We start from the raw sequence: 21396 nt of genomic DNA on the forward strand, positions 1-21396 counted from the left end.
ATGGTTGTGAGCCACCATGTGGTTGCTGGGAATTGAACTCAGGACCTCTGGAAGAGCAGCCAATGATTTTACCCTCTGAGCCATCCCTAGGTTTCATTTTTATTTAGTGTGTGTGTGTGTGTGTGTGCACATGTATGTGGGTACCTGCAGAGGCTATCAGGTCTCCTGGAACTGGAGTTACAGGAGCTTGTGAGCCACCTGACATGGGTGTTTGAAGTCAAACTCGAGCCCTCTGCAAAAGCAGCAAGTGCTCTTAACCAAGGACTCATCTCTTTAGGCCCCACCTTTTTTTTTTAAGCATAAATTTTTATTTAAATTGGAAAAAATCTTATTTTACATATCAATCCCAGTTCTCTCTCCCTCCCATCTCCCATGACCCCCACTGGCCCCCCATCCACTTCTCATGGAGGATGAGGCTTTCCATGGGGGATCAAAGTCTGTCCCATCATTTGGTGCAGGGCCTAGGCTGAGAGAGTATCCCTCACCTTTTAAAGACCTCTAAAAAACCTGTTTTTCCATAGAGAACACAAGTAGTGTCATCTGTTTTCCCCCAAAGGATTACAAGTGTCTGAAGAGTAGCATGAGACACCAAATGAAAGATATAAGGATCTTAAAATAGTTTCCTACCTTTAGAAAAGGTCTAGTTCTGTAAGGCCTATGAAAATATTTTCACCTGTTATTGATGGTAAACAATGCACAATCAACATTTACTGGTCTTTGTAATTTCCCCATTAACTGACACTGTGAGCAAGCCACTACCAGCTTCTTGGACAACCTATGAAACAGGACAAACATATCCATACAGATAGGAACTAAAAGATGCAGGATTTAAGGGTCTTCTTGCTAAAATATGAATGACATGCTAGAAAATGTAAATGGGAAACCCAACCCCAACCAGGACAAGTACCACCTATGTCCCATATCAATTTAAGAGCTGCAATGTGACTAACTCAGAGTAGTAAATTGACTTTCATTTTTCTCTGAAAATCCCCTAGGATTAACTTAGCAATCACCTTGCCTACATCCTACACTGCAGTGAGAGCCACTGAGTAATGGAGATGCGTGTGCTCTTGGGGGAAGCATCTTAATTCACTTAAAAATTAAAACAATTTAAAAATTAAAACATTTGTGTGTGTTATGTGTGTTCTCTTGTTCATGTATGAAGGTCTGATGAAGCTTAAGGAGTTGGTTCTCTTCCCACCACTTAGGTACCAGACACTGGAATCAGGTTGTCTGGCTTGACAGCAAACACCTTTACTGAAGGTGCCATCTCAACAGCCCTTATTCACTTTAAACATGGTATGAATGCTCGTCTGACCAGTATTTTCCCCATTACCATAATGAAATGACATTTAACAGGGTAAATGGAGTTACAGCTATTTGGTCTTCCCTCTCCTTCTAAGACAGTCTCTCAGGTAGCCACAAGGCTGGCCTTGAATCTGCAATGCAGCTGAGGAAAAGCATGAACCACCCTGTCTTCACTTCCCAGCACTAGGGCCACAGTATGTGCCACCATGCCCAGTTTATGTGGTGCTGTGGATACAATTAAGGGCTTCGAGCATCCTAGGGAAGAACTCTACCAACTGAACTGTATCTTAAGTCTCCAGCTGTCTCATTTAAAAAAGAAAATATTTTATTAAACAACACATGAAATTTACCAAGTAAAACAACAGTCTTCATTGAATATTTTGATGTCAAATATTTTTCACTGATCAATTTGAATCTCTCACAGATTAGGGAAAATTTTTATGACCTGAAATATGAGTTATCTATTTGCTATGTACTACTAAAGAAAAAAGAAGAAATTTATTTTGGCAGGAGATAGCCAGCTCTCAATACTAAGGACATTTTCAAAATAAATAAAGGGACTCTGATATATTGTTTTGTTTTTTGAGACAGGGCCTCTCTACCTAGCCCTGGCTGTCCAGGACTCAGAGATCCACCACCCAATGCCTCCCAGGTGCTGGGATTACAGGCATGGGCTACCACACCTAGCCCAATATACTGTCTTAATACTAATGTCCTGCCACTGATTAATTTAATATCCACTAGTGGTTCCCCAAACAAATCAATTACACTTTTAACACACTAAAACAAAGAACACTTCCTTCAGGAGAAAAAAAATTACAGTCAAATGTCAACAGCATTTTTTTTTCTTAATCAGTTTTTGTCTCAGAAAATAAAACCAAAATAAACTTTAATTATATACTTATTTTGCTAATACCTTTTTTTTTTTTGTCACCAGTTTTTGGCCATTAAGAGTTTAAATTATAATCCTGCCTACAATCCACAACCCCAGAGAAGCTAGAACCCTCTTCTAGAAACAGATTTAGAAATCCACAACTAACTGTTGGGCCAAGCTCCTGGAGTACAATGGAAGTGAGGGAGGAGTGATAATATGAACAAAGGGGTCAAGACCATGATGGGGAAACCCACAGAATCAGCTGACCCGAGCTAGTGAGAGATCACTGACTCAGGTCTGACAAATGGGGAAACCTGCGTAAGACCGAACTGGACTCCCTAAATATAGGTGTCAGTGGTGTGACTGGGACTATGTATGAGGCCACTGGCAGTGGGTCCAAGATCTAACTCTAATGCACAAACTGACTTAGTGGAGTCCATTCTATATGGAGAGATAGCTTGCTCAGCCTAGACACAGGGGTGTGGGAGTGGAGAGGTGCTTTGGTCCTGCCTCAACTAATGATAGGAAGGACTTAGTAGACTTCCTAGGTCTTACTTCTTTGAGGAGCAGATGGGAGAAGTGGGGGGGGGGAGGGGGGAACTGGGATTGGAATGTAAAAAATTAATAAAAAATTTTTTTAAAGTTTAAATTATAGAAGGCAGAAAGTCGCAACCATTTGGCTGAGCAGACAAGGTGAGGGCAGAGTGAAGTCAGAGTGGGAAACTGTCAGTCCAGTACCACTTCTGTGAGATCAGGGATTCATCCTGCTCTAGTCTGTCCAATACCACTTCTGTGAGATCAGGGGTTCATTCTGTTCTAGTCTGTCCATTTGGTATGAAGAGGAAAACTGAGAGTATGCTCCAAACAAGAACAAAGAGAGGAACAAATACAACAAAAACAAAACAATCTCCCATGACTAGTCACTGATTAAAACCATTACAAGCCAGTGAGCACTACTATATAAATTAGTCAAACATTTTATTATAGAGTATATATATTTATATCAAAAACACAAAAAGACTTTTATTCTGGGAGCCAGGGAGATTGTGACATTACAGGAATATGATTCAATGATTCCAGTCCATTTCCACAAGTATTGGGTGCCCCATCACCTAACTCAGCCCCATTGGCTGGAAGAAAACAGATGAAGCCCATGTCACAGCTCTAGCCCATGCAGGCCGCTCCGTGTGATTTCTTACTCAAACTGTGACCTGCGTGCCCAACCGCAGGTACTGACTTTATAACTGCTACGAATTGAAGTGGGTACTGAGCCAAAGATTACACTCAAAAATAACCACAGCTACCGTTCCTGTAAGTCGGAAGATTAACCCTCAAATAATAAAGACATCATAATTGGCACTGTCATCTAACTCTAAATACAAAGAATCATCAAATATCCTGGTGGATCTCAGTGACTTAACAGGAAGTAAAGCTCAGCAGCATCTCCCGAGCTAGAAGCCAGTAACAGATGGAGCGAAACTGTCATTACCACTGAGGTGATGATTACCAAATTCTTAGACATGGCTGGCAGTCAAGGCAGCTTAGCTCTACATCACTTCTCCCGGCTTTACCAGAAGGAAACACAATAACCATCATGTTCCTCTTACTGTTTGTTCTTACAGGCTGCTCTATTCTTTTAAAACTTACTCCCTGAGAGGTCCCAGACTATGTCAAGTAAAGAGTTCAGAGTAAGCTTGCAGTTCATCTTGTTGGAAAACCAGAAAATTGTATCACTTCCTACACATGTTACACTCCTTAACATTTTAACAGTCATCAGGACAAAGTCAACTCCTGAACAGTTTTGAGACTACTTGAGGGGTCAATGTCATGTTTTTAATACCAACTATATAGTGAAGGAGTTAACTGGTGGTGCCGAAAATACAAATGTAAATATTACCTTAAAACAATAATTTGTGCCACCCAGTTTACTTATTAGTAAAGTAGGTTACCACTACTGATTTATTGCTTTTAATGTGACGAACACCAGATCTGACAGCTGAACTTTGACAGCAGTGGGACAAGCACACTTTTATCTTTAATTGTTTCCATCAAGTCGGACATGTACATATCCACATTTAAAAGACTCTGTAGCAGATGTCTCCTCAGTCTTGTAAACATTGCATTGTGCAGATTTTCATACTTTGATTCCAAAATTAACAACAGTTAAAGGCAAATTTAGTAACTGAGGGGTGGGGAGAGTCCAGTTTGACTTCCTGCAATGTATGGTACCGCTCCTCCCTTCAGAAACAAAACAAAACAACAAAAAACCCTAGCAGCACATAAAAAAAAGTTGCAAAACATTTCAGTACTCTTTTCCCTCCCATCAAAAACCAAACAAAAATAAAGTGCAGCACCCATAAAAGTGTCAAGAAAATAGCCAAGCTCTTCCTTTCTTGTAACAAAATAGTCCTTGGCCTCAGCAGTCTTAACTGAATTACACAGTGTCCATCATTTTGTCGTCATCTTCTTTATGTACCACTGAGTTTAAACTGCAGAGAGGTGTATTGATAGAATACTGAAGATAATCTGGATTCTGGGGGAGACAGAAAGAAAGAGGGAAACACTTGAGAAGCAGCTCACTCTAGCACAGTCACCTGCCCATTTGGCTTCATGCAGTCTACTCTTCTGCAGCATAGCAAATAGGAAAGAAAATGCATTTTTGGAGTCTACTTGGGCTGAAACTCAAAGAACTAATGGTAGGATGATGTTACTTAATCCAAAGAGATGTGGATATATGTGAACAGAAATATAATAGGTACCACACCTTTTTAACACTTTCAACAAAACTAATTTTAATTCTTTAACTATACAAGGTTAAATTTCCCCATAAGTAGTATATTTTAATAAATATGGCTTTTAGGGGGCTAGAGAGATGACTCAACAGAGAGCACTTGTTGCTCTTCCAAAGTACCAGGGTTTGGTTCCCAGCACTCACATGGCAGCTCACAACCACCTGAACTCTAGTTCCAGGGAATCTGCCAGCCACGCCTGGCCTCTGTGAGTACTACATGCACATGGTACACAGACACGTCTGTAGGCAAAACACCCACCCACATAAAATAATACAATCTTAACATCTGTTAAGATACAGTTTTTAGTCAACAATGTATCCTTAAAATTACTAATTAAGACAGTGACGTACTATAAATGTAAAACATTTTGATAAAGGCAAAATTCATGTACTGAGTAAAATAAACTTGAAGAAAAAAATCTTTACTGAAGAGGTACTTTTGCCTACATTTAAAAAAAAAAACATAAGATTTCAAAATATTGTTCAACTAACACAAGACTGATTTTTAAATGTTCCATGGGTAACAGTGTAAGCTCTTAAAACTCAAGATTTTACTTGGCCATTTCCTTCTTTTGAAGTGATTTTTTTTTTCCTACTCAGTTATTCTGAGTATTTTCCAGTGATTTGGACTTTTTATAACTTTTATTACCTAACTTCATTTGTTTTTAATAAACATTAATGAGTAACGTTATCCAAATGAAATAGGTTTCTTTAGTAAAAGCCAAAAGCTAGGTAGGAATTTGATTATTTCCAAGAGAGTCTTTTTTTATTTTGTTTTAATGTTTCTATTTAGTATTATTAATATTCAAGAAAAAAAAACCTGTCACAACTTAATACCACTAAAAGTCAGTCCAGAGAATAAACATGAAGCAGCCACTACTTTTATCCAAGAAGCCACTGCTGAGTCCTATCATGGCTAACAATGGAAATATATGGTGTGTTTCAGAGGACTGTTTTTCACTATAAAAAACTCAAATCAAATGTTACCGAATTAGACACTTTGTAAAAGTCAACACTCTTCTTATATTACCATCCACTTCAGATCCCAGAGCCCTTCAAGACCAAACTTACAGTAACTCTAACGTGATACTCAGAATTAAAAGCAATCAATATCCCTAACCTAAGCAATACTGAAACTCCACTGGTTTCCCCATCTGTCTGTCTGTCTGTCAGCATTCTCAGCATTTCACTTATCTCAGTACACAGTTCTCCCCAAGGGCATGACTACTTGTAGTGTAGGACTTCGAAGGCTAGGGAAGGACATTCAAAATTAGAGTGTCATTTACTGTGTTGGCTTAGGCAAAGTAATTTAACCTCTGTAATTTTCAACTTACTTATGTGCAAAAATGAATTTAAATAAACCACAGCATTTTAAAGAAGTTTAAATGATACGTGTCAACATATTATACAACCCATGAAGTGATATGCCATTATTATAGTAAGACTGTTTTCAGACTTCCCTTGGGTGGCCTCCTCCTACCGTTTCTTCCAGCTAGTCAATAATCTTAGGCACTAACAGGAATCTTGAGCAGCACTGCTCTCCCTGAGGCTGTTGTCTAGGGCAGGATGCCTAAATTCTCACCCTGTAAGGAGTCTACTAACCCAGAGTAATTAAGTATGAAGACTCCTGATAGTAGTAATAATTCAAATAACAAAATTATGACTCCAGCCTTCTCTGCTACAAGTGACAATGGAGGCCTAGCAACCAGTGTCAGCTGCTAACTTTATGTATGGAAAGGCTTACTGCTCTCAAACCGAAAGCATCTTCAGGATAATACAGGCCGCTTATATTTTGTTACGTGTAAAGAAACAGATATCGTTTAAGTATCTTTTTCCTCTGTATGCATTAGGCGACCAATTTCAGGTTTATCTACTGCCTTTGACATCATAAAGCTTCCTTGGAAAAAACTGCTTTCTCGTGTGCTACTTCTCAACACTGTATTTAAGTAATATTAAAGAAGTGATCTGGGGTCTAGGGAGACGGCTCAGCAGTTAGAGTACTTGCTCCCTTGCAGAGGACCAGGGCTCACTTCCTGGTACCCACATGGTGGTTCATAACCATGTATAACCAACAGTTCCAGGGGATCCAAAAGCCCTCTTTTCTGGCCTCCCTGTGTAGGCACCCGGCACACATTGGATACATGCAGGCAAAATATTTTCATACAAATAAAATAATAAAACAAATAAAATAAAACAAATATTTAAAAAATTGAAAATAAAGAAGTGATCTGAAAGGACATATGATATTAGGATTTTAGTTGGGAGGGGTGGTAGGGGAGGAAGGGAGGGAGAAGGGAACTGGGATTGTCATATAATTCAATCTTGTCATGTAATTCAATTCAATATATATTCAAATATATAAAAAATAAGAAAAAAAATTTAAAAAGTGATCTGTAGGCATTCTTTAGGGCACTATTCCTAACATGCCTAATTAAAGGAGAACACTAGTAATTATTTAAAGTCAGAATGTGAATGTATATATCCTTGAAAATGTTTTTGAGTTAAATATGACCAGTTGCTTTCCTTACTATTTTGGATATTACATGAGGTTAAAAGTGCTAATGTAAAATTTAACAGCTATTTTAAAAACACGTTACTAAAATGGTAAAATTATAGTGACATAAGGTCAAGAAATTGAAAATCTCAATTTTTACCATTTTATGAGGCTTAAAGATAAATACAGGACTCTCCTCATATTGTCTTCTGAATGACACTTTCCATCTCCCAATGTAGACAACAGAATAAACTGGCTAAAGCTGGTCTTAAAATCTTGGAGCCTGGAAATGAGAGATAACTGGGCTCTATTAAGCTGCTACTTCTAAAGTCACAACGGGCAGGGACTGTCTGACAATATCTTAAAGCTCTAAGAAGTAAGCAGTCAGCTACACTAGCGGTTTGCTCCCCTCTCTTCACTGACACTCTTTCCTGTTAAAGCATAATTTTTACCTTGATCTAACAGCAGACTCTAAGGAGGTTCAAACAGTTGCTAACAGTACTGGATAGATAACATACAAAAAGTGCTACTTAACAAGTGCTACTTAACAAGGTATTAATTACATAAAGCCACGCAGCAGATCACTTTAGCTACCACTCACGTCGCTCTCAAGCTAATTTCATCCTTTAGAAAACTGCCAACAGTGTATTTCACTCAGAAGGAGATGTTTGTGGGAAGCCACCCTGAGTTTATGACTGAGATAACCATTAGGTAGTGATGCCTGATATTTAAAATGTTTAGGTACAGCTCATCTTTTCCACATTAAAATGAGACAGAATGTGGTGTCTCTAAAAGATAGAAGAAACTCAATGCCAAAGCATGGAATGAAATAAGATTAAGGGGGTCTCTTCTGCAGCCATTCGCTGTGGCGAATGAATGAAGGGCCCAAGCTAATGGGGTTAGCTTGTTAAACAACTGCAATAAAAGACACTTTGCTTTTGAATCGAGAAAAAAAAAAGAAAAAAAGAAAAGAAATAAGAAATAATAAGGATTATTATTATTTATTAATTTACTAATTTATTTTGGAGGCAGGGTGTCTCAACATACCCATGGCTGGCCTGGAGCTCACTATGGTGATCAGGCCTCAAACTCACAGAGATCCATCTGCCTTTGCTTCCTGAGTGCTTGGATTAAAGGTGTGTGCCACCATATCTGCACTAAGGGTTATTTTTTGAGGCAAGAAAAATGTAAGTGGTCACACATACAATATTCACGAGTGGTCCTACAACAAAATTATGTGAATGAATTTATGAAATAAGCATCCCTTTTTCCAGCTTACCTGTGATAAGGGTTCTAAGGAGCCTATGCATCCAACTCCAGAATGGGGAACATGATTCTGAACCGTCACAGGTTGAAAGCTTTGTGATTGAGCGTAAAGTCTTACTCTTGACTTGAAAGCTTCAAGTTCATTTTTGAATGCTTCAAAATAACCTTCTTCCTCTGCCTAGAACACAAAAACAAACAAACAAAACAATGTTTCTGGACTACTAAATACAGAGTCGATTTCAAAAGCGCATAGCAGACCTGAGTAGAGGCAGTGAAGAACAGTCAAATGCAGAAACCAGCACAGTCCCCTGGCACATTTGTGAACAGTTTCTTTCACAGGAACATTTACAAATAGTTGGTCTGCTCTGATTTTTTCGGGCTCAACAAAATTAACTCGCAAGAAACAACACTCCTATTTATACACACAGAGTGGGAGTGGCCTGGGTACAGCTTTTTAAGACCAGCTACTCAGGAGGCTTAGGCAGGAAGATAGCAAGTTCAAGGCTGGGTAGGCAAAAGAGTAAATTTATCAGAACAGGGCAACTTAGTGAGACCCTCAGGCAGATCTCTGTGAGTTCCAGGACAGTCAGAGCACTATCTGAAGCCTAATCTCAAAAAACAAAAACAAAAAAACTCCAAGTTATTATTATTATTATTTTTTAACTTTGAGACAGGTTGGGGTGTGGTGATATCTTGCTTGTACAAACAAAGCCTGTCTGAGGGTCAGAAAATGGAGCTTGCCACTAGCTAACCATAGGGTTCTGGAGGTACAGACAGGAAGTGAGATAGGTGGGGCAGAAACAGGATATAAGCAGGGAGAAACAGAACTTGCTGTCTTATTAGCTGAGAGGTATGGTGTGGTGGTGGCTTGCTGTTTCTCTCTGATCTCTCAGCATTTTCTTCTGTATCTGACTCTGGGTTTTTATTATTTAGTCCGATTAAGAACACTAGGGTACTTGCTCAGTATGCACAAGGCCCTAGACTCAATTCCAAGAATCACAAACAAACTTTATTAACCCTCACACTCACTTTATTCTCACTTAATTGGGGAGGGGGCACTATTACTATCCAGTATATCTCTGACCTTTTAAGACTTTATTTCTGACAGTTACAAAAGACAAGCTCAACATTCAACTTAATTATTATAAGGATGTCTTAAGTGTTCTAGCTCAGCAATTGTCTGGCTGATTGGGAAACAAACAAGCATGGTAACTTAGGCAGGGCAGAGACTCACTTTCTAGCATCCAATGATGTAGGAGTTCTCCACGAAAGCCCCTCTCTACTGACAGAAGCCTCTTTTCAAACATTTCTTCTATGTGTATCTGGCAGGGTACATGCCCTGTGCTAACAGTAGGCTTGCTTTAAGTTCAGGGGGTAGAAAGATCTTGACAATAGAGTTTAGGTTGTAGAATTTGGTTGAGATTGTACATTAGTTCTGGGAGGATATCTGTCTTTTTTTGAATAATTTCCTTAGTTAGACTTAACTCTTACTGTAGTCATAACTAGCTAGTGCTTGTGTGGACCTATGCTCCTGTCCAGTGCTTACATCCAAAGGCAATCGCTATCATAAGCAAATATCGTGATTGCTGACTTTCCTGTAGTCCTAAGGCAGAGAGGCTTAAATCTCTGAAGAGACCTGACTCTGTTTAATGAAGTAAGCTACAAGACACTTTATTTTCTTTATACCAGTTTCCTCCCTTACGAAACAAGAGTAAAAATCTTCAAAAATCCAGAAGGATTTAATAAGTTAACCTATGCAAAATGATTAAAACAGAGCCAGCCTATCATGACAGAAGTACCCCATGGATATTACTACCTAATTTTTAATATTAAAACTGTTAAGGCTGAAGATTTTAAGGATTTTCAGTTCTGTTTTATCAAAGAAAAAATTTATATGTAGTGTGGCAATGTCCCATTACCAAATTAAGTATCAGTTTAAAAAAATTAAGGTATCACCAAAAGGTATAGTTTTTATTGATTTTATGAGTCAAGTAAAAATTTAGTTACCATAAGCCTAGCCAAAATTCCCACCCAGTCATTTGTTCATTCAAAGTCTACTGTAAACTATAGGACAAGATTGTAGGAAACGGCATGAACAGACTGCACTTCAGACAGTAGGACTACTGTCACCTTGCTACATTTCTTTTTTTACATATAAAAACAGAATTATTTTGTTGTCTGTTTCTAACAAGAATTGTTCACTAAAGTAGGTCATAAAGAAAATGAAACTAAAAACTCTACTACTCATAATCAAAGTTAAACTTCTGGTACATTTCCTTTTAACTTCTAATTACATATGATAAAAAGTGCAAAAAGCCATATATACGTGTGTGTATGTGTGTGTGTGTGTGTGTGTGCGCGCGCGCGCGCGCGCGCGCGCGCGCGCGCGCACGAGCGCTCGCACATGCCCACAAAATATACACATGCAGTTTTACTGGGCAAAAATTCCACTCCATACCCACAGAAATTAGGAACCAGATCATCACCAGTACCTCAGAAAGCAGTTCCCAAAGGTTCTTCTCTTCTCCCTGGGTCTCAAGTCATTCATTTTGCTTTACTTTTCCTGCTCATACATGTAGCTCTCAAAAATATACTGTTTAGTTATTATGCCTCTAAAAACGCTTTATAAAACATAAAATACTTAAAACTACCAACTTTATAAAATACATCTTTAAAATTGATAGTGGCTACACAACTAGCTTGTTTCATTCATTCCTATTGTTTGCTTTTTTCCATCTATACTGATGATAAAAATCTATCAATGAATACACCCAATTTATTCTTAGGGTTACTAGCAAAGGCGGCCAGTCTTTTGGTATTATAAACAAATCTATGAGCAGCACAGCACCATGTGCAGAGATGTAAGAGCTGCTTTGGGACAGAGATTCTCAAGCCTCACGGCCCTTCTACATGAAAAACTCACTTAATGCAGTCAATATTTACTGTGTTCAAAAACTTAAAAAGACCCAGGAATAAACTTATTACATGCTGCCACTAGCAGTGTACTTTTATTTTACACAATTGTGTTTTCACAGAACTAAACATATGGTGATAATGATGTATGTCTACTTGAGACTCAGAAAAGGTGACCAGTGAAGCCCAGGAATGTGACAAGTCTGGGCAGCGGTGACACCTTCTCTAAAGCATTAGGACCCAAGTTGGATCCTCAGCTCCCATATAAATTCTTGGCATGATGGCACACATTTGGAACCCCAGCACTGAAGTGGGGGAAGGGGATCTGACAAAGACAAGCTGATCCTGGGGGTTTGCTGGCTTAGCCAAAATGGCAAGCTTCAAGTTCACTGAGAGACCCTGCCTTGGAAAATTGGATGGAGCATGATAGAGGAAAATACCGGTTGTCAACTTCCAGCCGCCACAAAGTGTGTAAGTAAACCTGCATACACACAATATGTAATATTTAAAAGACAAAAATGATTCCTTAAAGCGCCCTTCCCCAAAGGTGACAATTGTGAAATTTGATTTTCATTCTCTCAAATCTCTCATGCTGGCTTTAACAGAAGATGACAAGTTCTACCATCTGCTTCAGCATCAACTGCACACTCAGGAGTGGATGAGAGTGAAAGCAGGCTAATATCACACTAGTCTTATGAAAACCATGGTTACTGAGGTCTCCCAACTACCAGGCCCTGAGCACACTCTAAGAACCTGCTCTCTATGGAGCATTCCTCAAAAGGGTTTTGCTGTTCAGACATGCACTTGCTCAGTTCCCCCAGAAATCCTTCCCTTTTAAAGGGGGTGTTCTAACTCCTACTTCTACCAGCAGTGAATTCAATTCTTACTACTTTGCTTCTTAGAAAACTTTTAATTATTACTGATCCAGTAAACATCAAACAGTAATCTTTCTACACATATCTATTTTCCGTAGTAGGGCCAACCTTAGGTTTCTATAAACCATGTATCTCTTGCTTTAAACTTGCAATATAAACATTTTCTTAATTATTAACAATGTTCCAAAAGTATGCAATAGCTGTGTAACATTCCATGTCCACTGTGCCTTCTGCAAGTCAGGTTGCTGGCTTGCTTCCTTCTTCCCCCCCTCTCCTCCTCCTCTATTGTCTCTCAACAGGATCTCACTATTGCAGGCTGTGCTGATCTGCAACTCATAATCCTCTTGCCTTGCCTCCCGAGTATAGCTTGTAATTTTTTCATTACAAATTTGGTTTCTTAAATGCTGAGTTCTACATGGCATTTGAAATGGCTTTGCTATCCGTTAGTAAATACTCTCTCTATAGTAAATGGGTAAATGATGAAGTAGCTCATAATAGTCACATTAATTTGCATGGGTTTCAAAAATGGGGTTTTTAAATATGTGGCCTAGTGCAGCCTCTTTCTCATTTTAATTCTCAATCAGCACAAAAACTGGGATACTACACTGTATTATAAAAGTTAACATACTATGTAACCACTATACTAGCTTATATATACTTATAATACTATATACCTTTCTTTTCCCTAGGAAACCTACAGCATCCAGCATCCTACTGCCTAGACAGCTCTTTCTGATACATACAGAACAAAGAGAGCTCAGCTACAGTCCACCCTTACTCAACAACACCAAGTTACTACTTACTTTGGCTTTCTGGAAAAACAAACGAAAACAGCCTCTTGGATCCACATTAGAGTTTTTGGCCATTTCCATAATAAACTGCATTACCACAGCTTGATGTGCTATTTGTTCCATTAGAGCACCTTTCTGAAAGAGACACATACCAGAGTTACACAAAATACTTCTGGAAAGAGACTGAATTGGCACTGAGGCAAATTTTGAATTTTCAGAGTACTTTTGATTTTATTCTCCTTATTGTTAAATAAAATATTATATAGACATAAAGACTGCTTGGCTTGGTTCACATCATGATTACTTTATGAAAAATTTTAAACATGACTAATTAGCAGAAAAGGAAAAGAGTAATTACAGTGCATGAGAGTGATCAGAAGGCAGCAAAGCGAATACACTGGGAAACAACAAAATCCTTGCAGCAAACTTGAAAATAAACAATAAAACTTCCTAATTCCTTCTTAACCTTCCTGCTTCCCCCTCCCACCTCTCTGTAGCGCTGGCTGTCTTAGAACTAGCTTTTTAGACCAGGCGGTCCTTGAATTCAGAGCTCTGCCTGCCTCTGCCTCTGCCTCTGCCTCTGCCTCTGCCTCTGGAGGGCTGGGATTAAAGGCGTGAGCTTCCACCGCCCAACCCCCTGCTTCATTTAAAGTAAGTAACATTTTTTTTTTTTAAAGTAAAAACTAAGAATTCTATTAACGTTTCCAGACACCAAAGATTCATACGATACCTGCTCAGCTTCTAGGTGAAAACACCATAAAATAAGATATTTAGCAGTTTCTTCGCATACAAGGTATGGGTGGTCAGACAGAAACCTCTGACTATCATCCCACCGACTCAACATACCTGTAAAAGAGAATTGAATCACAGACGTCAAATATTTCCTTTCTTTCTGTGAAGCAAGAAATGGATTTTAAATGTTTCTTTTAAAGTCAGTTCCCAGTACCAGAGCACTATGGTAATGTGATAGGGCACGCCATGAGCGGTAATAACTCTGAAAGCAACATCCAGCAGGCTGGAATGACAGCAAGCTTTATTTCACATAGTCTAAGAAGAGTGACCAGTTGAAGTTCCCTGCTTATAGGAAGACCAGCAGAAGTCCTCTGCTTATAGGAATGCCTGAAGTCCCACATACTGTGCACAACTTGGTCTTCCCTTAAGGTTAAAGCGAGAGCAAATGTTTTTGAGGTACTCCTATCATTTACTAAGAGAACAAAATGCTTTTTATTAGAAAGACAGTTAAGAATCTGTTACTGAGTGGCTTCGGCAAAAGACTGCAAATGGCCACAGAACCTGTTTAAGGACAGCCTGAGCAACTGTGCAAGACTAGGGCATGGTTCAATGATAAAAGTGTTTGCCTATTATTATGCATGAGGCCTAAGGCTTAATCTCTAGTAAAACATTTTTAAAAAGCAAGACTTCAAAACTATACTTGGCAAATTTAAGGGCTTACTAAAAATTCTTATTACCTCTAATTTATTTTTTAAAGAGTTTAAAATACAGTAAAATATAGGATAAAATTCAGGAAACTTTACCTCCTGGGAAAGAAGTAAGTCAGCGTTACAATAACTAATACACTGCAATTATTTAGTCACATTAGGCAATTACTAATGCTGTCTTTTTAGTTATACAATAAACTTTTTAAAAAAATTAGTTGAACATGTATGAAAGGCTGCTGTTTTGTTTCAAGATATTAAATGAATCCAAGTAGCAGTTAGCATGCATCTGCATCTTTATCTAACTTAACAAAGTTACTGTAGCCAAACAACCCAGAACCTGGGAATGTGCTGTTCAGGGTTACACTTGAATGATCACTATGTCAGAAACTTTTAGATTATTCACAGCAGCAAAAACAGTGTAGATATTAAGTCATCACTTAAGTGTCATTTATGTCTTGAGAGTCATAAATAAATTCCTACATACTTAATTTCACATGAGAACATAAGATAGAAATAAAAAACAAGTATGTGTGGGGAACCAACTGGAAATATACTATCTTTAGAAAAATGCTGGGGGCAATTTCAGCATTTTTTAAATTAAGAAAAAAAGGGGGGCCAGGGTATTCTACTTAACTCAAGAACCCCTCATTCTTTAAACTTCTCCCGACCCTTCCTTCCAGTGTCAGGATTACAAGGGTACACCACACTTTTCTGACAGCTGGGTCATTTAAGATTCTGAGACACAGAATGATTCTGAAAACCTGAGCTGATGAAAGGACAATCCTTATTTCTGTTTTTTTTTTCCTAATTTGAATTTTTAAAATTCATTTTACATACCAACCATAGTTCATTCCCCCTCCCACCCCTCCTCCCACTTCCCCCATCCTAATTTCTTATACCTAAGGACAGATGACAACTATGGCTCAGTTTCTGCCCCTTTCCTTTCCCCCATACTCTCTTTTGAGAGGAACTCATGGAACCCAGGGTGACTTTGAACCTGCCACGATCTTCTTTCTCCAGTGCTAGGAATACAGGATCTTGCGCCACCATGCCAGATTTCTGTACTTTGAAAGATAAAGCCTAGGGCTCCATCATACTAGTTATGCACCCTCCCAAATAAGCTACATTCCCAGTCCCTTTGCTAACCTGCTTGTACTTCTAAAGAGATTTTGTCTACAGTCAATCATCTACAATTACCTCAACATGGCAGCATTATGACTTTATAAACAAAACCCTGTCCATTTGGATTCTGAACTAAAGACAATATGAAAAGGATTGGTAACACTTGTTACCAATCTGTTACAAGCTGGTTTTTATCTTTTTAATACCTAAGACACTTGAGACTGGACAAAGATTTCCTGTATCTAAGTAAATTAGATCTTGAATTAGTAGGAAATTGAGAAGTTACAAGTAGTCCATATAGGAGAAAAGGTGTGGAATTTTATAAGAAAGTCTTTAAAGAAAGCCTAAAGTTACAGGAAAGGAGCATATTTGAAATCCCTGTCATTTTGAGAGTTGTAAACAGTACATGAGCTAGGGTGACAGCCAAGGAGACAGACTCTAGAGCTAAAGAGCCTTGCTGTGAACTGCTTCACCTTGGGCAAGTTCCTTCATATAAGCCTGCATCTTCCCACGTAGAGGGGGCTAAAACAGTACCTGACATGAAGGGTTTTATGAATTAAAGGTATTAGTTCATATAAAGCACTTAGAACAGGGCCTCACATAGGAAATACTTGATAGCAAGTATTAATACAATAGTTACTAATTCACTCATATACCAAATACTTACTTAGACCATCTTTGATTAAGGATAAGCCACCCAAGTAAGAATTCTTAGAATAGCTTACTTTGACAAATTAAAATAAGTTAACTTTCAAACCATGTGTCTTCCTGACAAACATCTGTCATCGGTTCTCAATAGTCTATATGATTGTTAAAACTGCTTCCAGTACACAACAAAGCCTGCATTATATTTACAGAATACATTTAGCATTTCATACCATCTATCGTAACTACCTGCCAAAACTCCCCAAGCTAGGCTGCAAGACCCTTGAGAAAACAGTGATTACTTTAAGTTTCTGAGCCCTCCCTGCATTTCCCGTCATCTATCACCACACAACCGTTTTTTGTTTGTTTGTTTGTTTTCCACCTCCATACCTATGCTCAGTCATGTTAGCTAAAAACCAAATCCATCCTTTTCCCTGCCACCCCACAATGCTTCTGAGGTTTCAGGTTACCCCCGTCAGGTATTCAAGAAACTCCTCTTGACTTTCCATTTCTCTGGCATCAAACTGACCATGAAGTTCGGTGGTTATACTATTATATACTAGATACATCTTTTAAAATATAAAGCCATGCCAAAATTTTAGAATAAGACCTTAAAATATTTTTTCAGGTAATAAAAATTAAATATATTTGTTGTGAAGAATTTGGAAAGTCCCCAAAGTAAAAAAAATACACAATTCTATTACAGAGACAATTTAAATCCTACAATACATATGATTTCAGTTCATTTTACTTTATATTTTACTCAAGTACTTTATTTTTTTTCAAAAACAGGTTATTAATATTTTTAAAAGTAAAACACAAGTGAATACAATGAAGATATTATAAATGAAAGCTTTTATACAGATGTTTATAGCTTTTGATAAAATTTCCAATGACCACATACTACCTAGATTCAGAAAATGCTGAATCAAAGCTAACTATGGCTGGAAGGCAAATGATGTGCTCCGAAAAACCACCGCACAATTCGAAAAGCAGCTCTGAGGACCACAAAGACAGTGATGTTAAAGGTGCAAATAACTGGAAACTGTTGTGAATTATAAGAGTAAATGAGCTCTCTGTCTAAATCAGCATTTTGTATTTCTAAGGCATGAATCAACCAATAAACAAAAATAGAAAGGAAAATCAGATTTCAATAATCTGTAACACTATATATAATAATGGTACTATTTACTGGTAATGGGTAAATTTCATTCAAGTATAAGGGTAAAAGCAACAGGAAAAGAGTCATCAAACAGTATAAGGGAGAATTAGGAAGAACTATTAAGTACCTAAGTGCAGGTAAGACAAATATTGGTGTGAAGTCCCTGCTGTCCTACACAGACAACAAACGCACATTCACAGGCCCTCTTTTTCAACAATCTACAATGGAATCCAACTTTGGAAAGTCTCCACTTAGAAGCTTTACTTACAGTTGCCATTCCAGATGTTTTTAAGGAGTTCATCACTGTACCTACCAGTCTGGCGATGCTTTTTTTCGTTACTAATAAGCATACACCTGCAGAAGTATGTGCTTTCTCCAAAGGTGGATAAATACCATCAAACCCCCAAAACTCTTGCCTCAGGCCTCTATCAGCTGTGCTACGACTTTGTAAATGTGAATTCTGCTATCTCATCAACTCCTGGAACTGTAAGTTTAGTCCACGTTACGTTGCTGGAACTTGGCAAGCAGAACTAGCAGAAACCACCGATGCCTATTATATATAAGATACACATATGTCAGAGAGTGGAAGTTAAACACATGAAAAATTTGGGAGCCTACTACCTTAGGAACATTTTTGTGGATCCAATGTGCTGCAGCAAGTAGGGTATCTCCTCCAAAGTGAAAAGCCAATGTGCATTTCCACTAAGAAACAGGTACAATGTGAGTCTGGGACTGGCTATAAGTCTGGTTGGATTTGAAGACAGCAAGGGTCTGGTTAGTATTACAAGATGAAATGCTGGAAACTCACAACATGCAATGGTAGAACAACTGCACAATAATCATCTCTGGATGCCAAGCCAGTCTTTTTTCCTGGCCATCTGACTAAACACACAATAGGCTTAGGTGGGCACAGGCTTGACTTTATGCAGATTCAAGAGCATGGATTCTTCTCACTAAGGACATTTTAGTAACCTAGTCCAGTAGAATCAATGGATACCAAATTTTTCAGGAGCAAAAAAACTCATGCTAAAACCCCAATATGGAACCATACTCTTTAGAATTAATCATCTAGGCATAAAGCAGCAGCTTGAGTATTATTGGTCCAATTTCTTCTTGGAGGGAATCAATAATCCCTCACATGAACATTCTCTTTACCTTTCTATCAGAATTACATTTTGGGGTTTACGAGATGAACTGGTTACTGTACCACGTTATTTGTGGCTCATTTCATATCAAAATAAACGATGAACAAGAACTCATGAAATTCACTGGTCTTACCATGGACTACTCAGAAACAGCCAGATTTACATAGTGAGGAAAGGGTCTACTGAAGACTGAGTCTCAGTGTCAGGTGGATTACAACATCTTGTGCAGCTGGGATGTTTTCCCACACAGAACTGCATTTAACCAAAGCACTCAAATCTACAATGAAAGAAGGTACTATTTCTCACTTACTAGGTGACACGGCTTCAAAGCAAACAGTCTACAGAATGCCAGCTGGGCAAAAACACCAGTGACACCACTCTATCAAATGCCAGGTGAGCCCAGAAAGAAGCACCAGTAGATAGCACATCATTTCCCTGCAGAACACATGGGCCTTGGTAGCAAGGACTGTAGAGAGGACAACCAACAACACAGGACTCATTTGCAAATGACTGTCTTCTATCCCTGTGATTCAAGACCCTGCTGGTTTAAAAATTTTAATATCTATCCAAGAGAGGATTACTTATCCCTTTTGTTTCAATTATATGAATTGACACACTGATACATATAGAAACGTGAATTTGTATGTTTAGCTTTCAAATACTAGCCTTTCCTTGCTTTCTGGCTATTTGTGACAATCTCACAGTCCAGGCTAGCCCTGAACTTGAGATCCCCTAGCTTCAGCCTCTTCAGTGCTGTGATTACAAGAATGTGTTATCATGCCCAGCTTTCTTCAGGTACTAACTATTCTTGAATTAATGTACCGGTTTTCCTTTTGAAGCATAAATAATACTCTCTCTGCAGGGGCACAAATGGAAAAAGGTTTCAACATGCCAATGATGAACAAAACACAAACAATAACCATGTCTTTTAATTCACACAATACTTGAATAAAAAAAATAGTCTGAAACTCAACTCCACACACTTCCGAGCAGCATTTTCTCTCTTTTTTAAAAGATTTATGTATTTATACGTATACAGTGTTCTGCCCGCATGTAAACTGCAGGCCAGAAGAGGGTGGCTGGATGATCTCATTACTGATGGTTGTGAGCCACCATGTGGTAGGAATTGAACTCAGGACCTCTGGAAGAACAGCCAGGGCTCTTAATGGCTGAGCCACCTCTCCAGCTCCCCAAGCAGCATTGATTTCAAAGTAACAGTATCACACTGCTTGTATGTCTCAGAACACACCAATAATATATTATTCTGACTCTGCATTTTTTTTTTTGTTTTTTGTTTTGTTTTTTGAGACAGGGTTTCTCTGAAGCTTTGGAGCCTGTCCTGGAACTAGCTCTGTAGACCAGGGTGGCCTTGAACTCACAGAGATCCTCCTGTCTCTGCCTCCTGGTGGTGCGAACACCACCCAGATCTGACTCTGCAATTCTAATGCTGTTGCCTAATCTCCACCAAAAATCCTTATCTGCCCCTCCTAAACAAACTCAAACATTACCTTCCCCAGGAACCCTTCATTTACTTCAGCTTCACCCCCTACCCTTCTTCCCCCAATAGAAAAAGCCAGTTCTGGGACTAGAGAAATGGTTCAGCCATTAGGAATGCTTCCCGCTTTTCCAGAATCTGAGTTTAGATCCTAGCACCCATGCTGGGTGGCTCACAACCACCCATTACTCAAGCTCCAGGGGATCTGATGCCTTCTTGTGTTCTCCATGGGCACCCTACACATGTGGCATATACTTACATAGACACAAACACATACACACATATATTTAAAAATAAATGGCAAAACCTGTACCTTAGATCTGTGTGTGTGTGTGTGTGTGTGTGTGTGTGTGTGTGTGTGTGTGTGTGTATTTCTGTTCTATTATCTGAGCAACATGTCAAGGAACTATGAATTACACAACATCCTATCCAAACCTGAAAAAAGAAAACAAAAAAGTGTTGGCGCTGGATGACACAGTGGTAAGGTTACTTGCCACCAAACCTGATGACTCAAGTTCAACCCCTAGAACTCACATAGTGGAAAGGAGAGAACTGACTCCATTAAGTTGTACTCTGACCTCTACACATGTGCCGTGGCATGCACCTGACCCCTCCCCCTCTGCCCATGAAGAAAATATATATAAAATGTTTAAATGGCCACTAATCTTTTAATGTTAAGAGAAAATAGAGAAAAGAGAAAAACAAAACAAAACAAAGCATAGGATCAGTCAAGAAATGCGAAGTGGTGATGCCATAAGAGAGAGCAGCATTATAACCTGGTTTAAGACACAAGCAAGGTCTGCAGCAGATCTGATGACCCCACACAGCAGGAGTGGAGCTGGCCACATGCTTCTTGGATCTCATTTTAGAGGTTCCGTTTTATACACATACTGATGGTATCAAACACAATAAAGAAGGAAACTTAAGGAGTAGACTCACCAAAATGTCGGATTTTTTGCTCATATTTCTGCATAAATGATTGTGATTTATCTTCATCTTCTGTTTTTCTTTTATCTTGATTAATAAAACTCTGGAAAAATTTAGTAACTAAAATCAGAATCTCTCCAGATGCTGAA

General features: G+C 38.6%; 1 protein-coding gene across 2 annotated transcripts in view; it reads right to left on the reverse strand.

The window, feature by feature from the left end:
* Window positions 1-3143: 3143 nt before the first annotated feature.
* The window catches only part of Cdc37l1 (cell division cycle 37 like 1), a 29367-nt gene continuing 11114 nt past the window's right edge, over window positions 3144-21396 (reverse strand). Inside the window, exons 3-8 of one of the 2 annotated variants that reach the window (XR_003483522.2) lie at window positions 21260-21350; window positions 14043-14158; window positions 13325-13447; window positions 8747-8911; window positions 7628-7750; window positions 3144-4715 (exon numbers count right to left, since the gene is read on the reverse strand). Coding sequence is in view for 1 of the 2 variants with exons in the window: in XM_027406455.2 (XP_027262256.1) it covers window positions 4617-4715; window positions 8747-8911; window positions 13325-13447; window positions 14043-14158; window positions 21260-21350 (594 nt within the window). In the remaining variant the exon portion in view is untranslated. The remainder of the gene's footprint in view (window positions 4716-7627; window positions 7751-8746; window positions 8912-13324; window positions 13448-14042; window positions 14159-21259; window positions 21351-21396) is intronic. The other variant, XM_027406455.2, reaches the window with a different exon arrangement.

The sequence above is a fragment of the Cricetulus griseus genome, chromosome 3 (genome assembly GCF_003668045.3).
Source record: "Cricetulus griseus strain 17A/GY chromosome 3, alternate assembly CriGri-PICRH-1.0, whole genome shotgun sequence".
Lineage (NCBI taxonomy): Eukaryota > Metazoa > Chordata > Mammalia > Rodentia > Cricetidae > Cricetulus > Cricetulus griseus.